This window comes from Chelon labrosus (assembly GCF_963514085.1).
Source record: "Chelon labrosus genome assembly, chromosome: 13".
In the NCBI taxonomy this organism is placed as follows: domain Eukaryota; kingdom Metazoa; phylum Chordata; class Actinopteri; order Mugiliformes; family Mugilidae; genus Chelon; species Chelon labrosus.
Genome location: NC_140346.1, coordinates 24239923 through 24248271, shown reverse-complemented (window position 1 = coordinate 24248271; position 8349 = coordinate 24239923). Strand labels below are relative to the sequence as shown.

Sequence of the window (8349 nt, the reverse complement as noted above, 5' to 3'; positions counted from 1 at the left end):
ATCACCGCTGATATCAATCAGCACGGCAGATCAGAGGGAGAGAGAGAGAGAGAGAAGAAAGCGGAGGAGCCGTGCTATCATATCAAACAGTACTGAGAGAAATACTTCTCAAGTGCGGCTGCAGAGGAGGGGGCATTGCCTATTATCTGGTGGGTGCCGAGCATTGTGAGAAAATGGGCATGCTAATGAGGGCCAAGCACATGCAGAGCAGCTGCATTGTAAATGAGCTGACTTTGAACACTTGGATATGGTGTTTGTTAATCAAAAGTGGAAAGAAATAGCTAAAAATAGTGAGCTGCAGCTCTCACCACATTTACAGCTGTGGTAACTGCTAAGAAAACCACTACAAAGGCAGGGTGAACTATGAGATAACCCTAAATAACGTTAAGCTGATGGCCTGATGGATGCAGAGCTCCTGCATTTCCCAGGGTGTGGTCACATCTCAGGCTTTGTCTGGACGACTAGCGTGAAGCTTTGAAGCTGAGAAACCCGATCAAAAGACAAAACACTCAGGCTTGAGGTCGTGAGGTTTTCCTCATCGATAACAAGGAAAAAGTCAAATTCACAGCTCTGTCTGCCCTTATCCTCTTTATTGATTGGGCTAAAGAAAAAAAGAAAATAAATGACTCCCACATGTAACGAACAAGATCAAGAAGTCATGGGAAAGGCTTTTTAGGAATGTGAGTTCAGGCCCTGTTCGTTTTGCCTCAGGGGCGAAGTCTGAGACCAAAAGAAAAAAAAAAAAACACTCCGGAGTTTCAATAAACATTTATTTACAAAAACCAAAAAATAACCACGAAGAATAATTTGAGAGTGAATACAAAACATGTGATAACATGATAAAATACATTACCATACACAATGTATAGCCTATCTTATGAACGTGTTAAATAAACTCTGCTTAGATTATTTTTTTATTTTTTATTTTTTGGATATCTGAAAAGTGGAGGAAGCAGGCAGCCAGTGTTGGATTGCTTTATAGGGATTATTGCATTTCAGTTTGTGTTTAAGGCAAGAATGAGACACGTAGAAGAGACGGAAACACTTCACGTAACAATGAGGCAATATTACTTTTCTGTTCGTCACGGGGCACACTACCACATAAACATCAATGACAGAAGGAGAGGAAGACAATGAAAGACAGAATATTCTTTTCATTAAAGAAATAGTCATGTAACAACTTACAAATAGGGTTGGTCCATACATTTTTCATTTAAGAACAGCTTTTAAGAGAAGAACCAGTTTTCAAAGCCGCGTGTGTGTGTGTCTGTGCTGCATTATGAAACAGTCCCTGCAGTTGTCAGATGAGTAGCGTTCCATGATGTGCAGAGCACCATAATGACTTGATGTCTTTGGTGCCTGATGTGCTGTACTGATGTGAGTCCACAGAGTCAGAGCCCTCTCCCTTTTGTCGTACCGCCCGAGGTCTCCATCTGTCCCCGTCTCTCCGGTTGTGTCGTCAGTACGGGTACTGCTTCTGCCTCTTCCCCGCGAAGCAGGACAGGATGGTGCACAGCAGCATGGCAGCCGCCGCTCCGGCCCCTGTGCAGTAATACGCCCAGCCGATCTGGCAGGAACCTGCAGAGGCAAGCAGAGGGTTCAGGAGAATATCTTCATTTGATCAGAGCGTCTGTCAGGAAATACCTGTAATACACACACTAGGCGGTACAATAAGTCTAGGTGGGTGTCTAAGTAACATCCACACAAATGCCAGGTCCAAAAGTTTCCCAGCAAAACATTGAATTGTCACAAGATGGTCAGTGTTATTTACTTCTCCTGGTTATAATGTTGTGGCTGATCGGTGTATATATAACCCACTAATTTATGTATCTTGTAGGGATAGTAGAAAGACTGGATCCAACAGATCATCCATGTCCTGAATGATAATTTAACCATGCTTCATTTAAAAGCACAGAACATACACTCACTGGCCTCTTCATTAAGTACAATACTGTAAATTAATGCATTCTATTACAGCAGTCGTGCACTAAATCTCACCTTTATGAAGGCTATGGTATTCTGCATGTTGATTCAACATGTTGTTTGCAGTGCTATTGAACTGTCTTGTGCTGTACAGACACGTGTTTCTATTAGTTTGGCAACGCCCCACTATAATCATTGTAGTGGGCTAAATAACACAGAGGCACATTTGTGTTTAATTCAATATACACCGATCAGGCACAACATTAAAACCACTGACAGGTGAAGTAAATAACACTGGCCATTCAATATTTTCTGCTGTTAAACTTTTAGACCTGGCATTCGTTCGTGTTGATGTTACTTAGACATGTAGCACCCACCTAGACCAGACCAGGCACCCCCACCCCATAGCAATGACACTCCTTGATGGCAGCAGCCATCCCCAGCAGGGGGATTGCTCCAGAAATGCTTTAGGAACAACAAAAAAAAAACATGAAGAACATGTGAAGGTGTTGACCTGGCCTCCAAATTCACTAGATCCCAAACTGATCAAGTATCTGTGGGATGATCCACAGAGACCCCTCCCCTCAACCCATAGGACCCAAAGGCCCCCACTAACAACATCCTGTTGCCAGACACCACAGGACACCCTGAGAAGGCCCATGTCCATTCTCTGATGAGCCACATCTGTTTTGGAGGCACAAAGGAGACCTACACAATATTAGGAAGGTGGTCATAATGTTATGCCTGATCGGTGTAGTTTAACAGGACCGCAAACTGCATCCTCCAAATGCATCGGAATGCATTCGCTTTCGCTAGTGTACCTAATGAAGTGGCCGGTGAGTGCCCGTGTACTGCACTTTAATCCACCTTTAACGCTACAGTTCAACATGTTGGTGTTAAGCACGGAGAATGCTGTGAACTGCTTAACATTTTTTGCATTTCCCGTCTTCACGTGGAAAACAGTTAGCACTGTTAAAACACAGCATCAGAACATAGTTTAACAACAGTGTGGTATGTGGCAAATGCACAATACAAAACGTTTTTCTAGAAGGCACAACAGCGGGGCGGCACGATCTGCTGACAGCAAAAGGCGCTTCATTAAGACACATCTATGATAAGGAAGGATTTATGTGGATTATTAAACAGGATCCGACTGATTCCATTTTTTTATTTTTTTTTTAATAAATCGCTGTGGCCATCAAGACCTCTCATTATAAATCTCACATTTTGTGAGCGTGTCTGACTCATTTCAGTTCTCTAATTACCAGCTGGCTCGTAGGAGGAGGAAGCGTCACATTAACAAATCATATCAGCTGCCTTTCTCACTGCAGAAATCTGATTTCAACAACCTAGAGCTGAAAATACTTATTCCTCTGTGTCTCATTGTTGTGTTGCCACAGTTTCTCAGAATGTGCATGTGTTTTATCCGTGCGTTAATTAAAACGAACGACGCAGGAGGATTCAATTTGAAAAACATGTCGAGCATACGTTTCTTTAGTGTCTGATTGTTCATGATTAATGGACGGGAGATGAGTTCGGCTCGAATGTGGCATGATTTGTGCGAAATCCACCGTCCACACGGGAGGCCGTCACCTTCCTTCTTGCCGTGGCGCTAACAAGAATGAGGTGAAACTAATTTAGTTTGCCAGTGGCGCCCGGACGGATCAAAACGCGCTTGTTAACAGTGATTTATATGAACAAAGGGCCTGTTTTTTCAAAAAGGAAAGAGCACAAAATGAAAACATTATTACTCCTGCTGACGTGCTCTGAAATGTTAGTAATTAAGATGATATGTTTGAGGATTTAAGTCCTCGAGAACTGGATTTTGATGCCGTTCCAACATCTGTCTGCTGACACACAGTGGGTCACTGTGTGTCAGCATGAATGTGTAATGCACATGAAAGAAAATGTACCACTACATAGTGCTACAGTGTGGGCTTAGTGGTTTAATATCTTTACACAGTTATTAACACGGTGACTGTTATTAACCTGGATTTATGACCTGGTTATTTTAGCTTCAAAGAAAGAGAACTACGTTAGCCTGATTCTATTTTTGTCTCGTTGGCTGTAATTTTAAAACACGCACTGTTGTTTGATCCTCCATCTCTCTGTTACGGTGGCACTGAAGGTCAAAACACAACGACTTTTCAGATTATGGAAAGGGTGGGGACAACACTTCTTGTTTCTGATTGGACAGAACCCGTGCTAGCTTTCGCTGCCATTCAAGAAATGACCCTTTGTGAATGGTCAGCAACGTGGAAGTGTAGACACTGTGATGTGCTTTGAAAGCAGACAACATGTACTGTCCACACTGTGGAAAGAAGTACGAGTCGTTGTCAACCCTGTAGGGGTTCTGTCCATTCAGAAACAAGAAGTGTTGTCCCTACACTTTCTGTAATCTGAAATGTCGTTGTGTTTTGACCTTCAGGGCCACCGTACTCTATCCATCCATCCAGAATAACATACTTTTATGGGATATACTCCGCTCAGCCACAAGATTAAAACCACTGACACGTGAAGAAAATAACTTTGACCTGCTTTGACAATTCAGTGTTCTGCGTGGAAACTTTTGGACCTGGCATTAATTCATGTGGATGTTACTGAGACATGTAGCACCCACCTAGACCAGACCAGGTACCCCCACCCCATAGCACATAGTGGTGTAGCCTGGAAGCCAACCCCAGATACACCTGCCCACAAAAATGTCAGTGGGGGGAACTTTAGTCTGGAGTCTCTCCGTTGGGAGTCGGTTAGGTCCTGGCAAAGAGCTGCTGGGCCAAACAAATAGTTTGTGTGGGCTTTTTGAGGTGATGAGTGAAAGCGATGTAGTCATTCACATCACCTTAGCTCTGCTGCATTGATCCACAACAAAATAAGTTTAAAGGACGAACAGTGATGGCTGTAGGGTGAAACATAGTGCAATACTTTAAATGCTAGCTCTGTTCATCCTTTTCTATCCATTATCAATCTCCCATGCGCCAGGCATCACCTAGCATCACCTACTCTTGTTTGTATCATGTTCAGATGATGTATGCATGTATGATTTTATCTGCTTTCTTCTGCTGCTCTCTCCTCCTCCCCCCGCTCTCCTCCCTTCTCTTCTGCCTGCTCATCCTCCCTCTTTATTTGGTCTCTCTACCCAGTGGGTCCCCTCATAAGAGTTGGCTTCTTCTCAAGGCGTAGCCCAGGGCCATACGGCGTAGCCTAATGATGGGGAGGTGCACCGCCCCAGAAATGTAAAGCTTGGTTTATACTCTCACAACCGGTCTGCGCCGGCGAAAGCATTTATATCTGCGGGCTGGTGTGTCTGTGCTGTTCTGTAATTACGCCACTCAAATGCTATGCAGCCGCATAACACAGAGGAGATGGTGTGGAGGAGGCTGAAGAAGGGCGAATGTTTTGTCCGGCCACTGAAGGCTCATTTAGGGGACTGCGGGACTAGATGCCTTAACCTACGCATGTAGCCGGTGCCAGTGCGAGCCATTTATACTTGTGCGCACCCAAACGCTGTGTCTTTTTTTGCCAGTCGGGTTAATTTTTGTGTCTACTTCCTTTTCGCCGAAGACAAGTCATACAAATGTTTGTATCTCCGAACCTCCTCAGTTAGCCTTTCCTCCATGTGTTCCATCTTTATTGATCCAAAAGATGGAGAAGCAGCCTCAAATACTAAAGCGGAAACACGCTACTACCAAGCGGACCAATCACAGCTCTCGTTGTCTGCATTGCCGCAACGCACGTCGTGTCAGACTACGGTGTTAGGGTCTGTGTAGGGTCTGGGCTGTCTGCCAACGAGACACGCGAACAAGAAAATGACTTCAGACCAATCACATGTCACCGCAACACATTTCTGCAGGTTACGCCAAAGGTTACGCCAAAGGCTACAACGTGGTGGCACAGCGACTATAAACCAAGCTTAACTTTGCATTGTGGAACATCGTGCAACGTACGCCGCAGAAGATGTCGATCCACACTTTTTTGACTGCAACTCCAACGTAAGCCACTCAGTTCCACTTGCCATTGTGTGAAATACAGAGTGAAAATCACCACGGCTGACTAGTCGGGGTAGGCCCCTATAGTGAAGGCCGGTTGTGGGAGTATAAACCAAACTGGCCAGGAAAACCTCTTCAAGTGCTCACTCTCAGGGCTCTGTATTCAAAGACAATATGGATTCCTGTTAATGCTATATAAATAAAATGCAACGGAATTAAATTCCTAGAAGTTGAGAGATTGCAGAGACATTCACTGAATAATTACTTCCATCTACAACAACAAGCCTTTTCATCTTGGCACCCAGTCCAAATCATGAGTGATTCAAGGTTGAATCTTGCCTCTTTTTAGACCCAGAGTCCCTAAATAATTTCTCCCTGTGTTGTTCCGACATTCGATATCCTCAATAAAATATTTTATACTAAGTAAATAAAGTCAAACACTATTTATTTGGCGTCAAATAAAGCAGCAGCTGCGGCGCGAATAGTTCTTCCACCTCCCTGGTGTCTGATAAAGTCGCATAATACCGTCTGCGAGATCTGTCTTAAAATGCCAGCTGCATACAGAGCGCAAATTGAGGCTCCTGCTTATTCTCAGCACATATTTATAGCTGTAAAACACTCCAGAAATCGCCAGCTACCGGAGGTTCTGTTGACTTTTTATCATACATTTTAAACACCTGGAAATCGTATCTCTTCGCTACGTGACAGCACCAGAGACGTGAGTCTGGTTTCTAAAAAAAAAAGGCAGAATGTCAAGTGTCAGATATAAAAGCACCTTCTCATCGATTCTTCAATTCTGGGAGCAAAATATTCAGCGAACACGAATGCACGAACACGAAGGCTGAAAGGCTGAAAGGCTGCGTGCGTGATGGGTCGTCATGGTGCACATCTTACCTAGCTGAAAGTGGTCTGAGTTGTTGTTGCAGGTTTGTTTTACTTCCTCACTGTCCCATCCCAGTGGGTAGAGGGCGCAGCCTGATCCAATGAGCAGACCTGAGAACGAGATAAAAAGAAGGAGAGTCAGTCAGGTAACGAGATAAAAAAAATAATCTCACAAAACGCAGCAGAAGGCTGAGAAGACACAGATTGGGAGAGGAAACCTGCAGCAAGGACAAACTCTAATCATCAAGGTGCCCGCTCAGCTCCTTGAGGAAGGTCTGCATTGTATTTTAGGAGACCTTGCCTCTGTGGGTTTTCATAATTTAAGAATCTTTTCATTAATGCAAATGAAAATGCAAAGCAGCGAGCTGGTGTTTCTCTCCTTATTCCGTGCAGATATCCGGCGAATGAATTTAAACCCGGGTTTTGTGTGGATTCCTCGCTCTCTCTTCGCTTTGTGCTTTAATTAAAGCGATCAAAAAGACAACGAGCTGCTGTTATGTGGGTTTTTTTTTCACCTTATCGACAGCTTCCAGCTGATACCAACAGGGAGAGGCAGCGCCGACACGTTTCGGGCACTTTTACCTGTGTGTAAATGGACACGGGCCGTGATTTTTACCACTTCATCCCGTTTTTTTTACTGCAACAAAAGCACTCATCCGCCAGCAGTGCATAAAACTGCTGTAAATGAGCAACCAACATATGCAAACAGCCTGGTAATTTCTCACAGAGGCAACAGTGAAAAAAAAAACAAAAAAAAAACAAGCTCTTTTTTTCCCGTGCGCAATAATTACTATAAAACTGTGGAAAATCCTTGAGGGAATGCTTTATGTCAGTGATTAAGGAGACTTATGTGTGTGCTTAAAGCTGCACACAGAGACAAGAGAAAAATCTAGTCAAAGCCATTACATTAAGGATTAATATCCTCAATATTTGCCAGAAGCCAGGTCTTGACAAGTTATTCCCTGGATGTCAAGGCCTGTCTCTTAAAATTACCCCGTGGGGGCCCCTGGTAGGTGGCTCTGCCATCACATTAGCTTAATCCCCTCCGATGTGTCTGGCCCGCTATCAGTTTTGGGATGTGAGGATGGCAGCAGAGGAGGGGAAGGGGAAGAAAGCGCTGCCTTCCAGTTTGATTACCCTCGCCATCCAGGACTGCCTTATTACATCCAGGCCAGATAACAAGCAGGAATTAATCCACATGCTAACGCAGATGGGCTCGACAAACTGGCTAACATCTGAGGTGGAGTGGGGAAAGTGAAAAGGACCTCTGTGTTTTCCCTCAGTCGCACTCTAAAGGGCAGTCACCGGCGCAGCCTCGTGAGGAAAAATACACTGACGGCTGCGATGGAAGAAAATCAATTCAGTGAAACTCTGGCATATTGATGAGAATGAAGGGATATAAAAAGGCTTTGACCAAGCATGTGTCATTACAGCTCAGGATCAGAGGGGATCCAGGGGATTTTCATATACCTACCAACTCAACCGTTTCCCCCTCAGACCCTTAAGAGAACTTCAGACGAGTTTCTGCCACAGAAACCGAAAATTGCTGTCTTAC

General features: G+C 44.2%; 1 protein-coding gene across 1 annotated transcript in view; it reads right to left on the bottom strand.

The window, feature by feature from the left end:
• Positions 1–753: 753 nt before the first annotated feature.
• The window catches only part of LOC311498369 (LHFPL tetraspan subfamily member 6 protein), a 48573-nt gene continuing 40977 nt past the window's right edge, over positions 754–8349 (bottom strand). Inside the window, exons 3-4 of the mRNA XM_084558914.1 lie at positions 6807–6905; positions 754–1578 (exon numbers count right to left, since the gene is read on the bottom strand). Coding sequence (XP_084415040.1) covers positions 1460–1578; positions 6807–6905 — 218 coding nt within the window. The 3' untranslated portion in view covers positions 754–1459. The remainder of the gene's footprint in view (positions 1579–6806; positions 6906–8349) is intronic.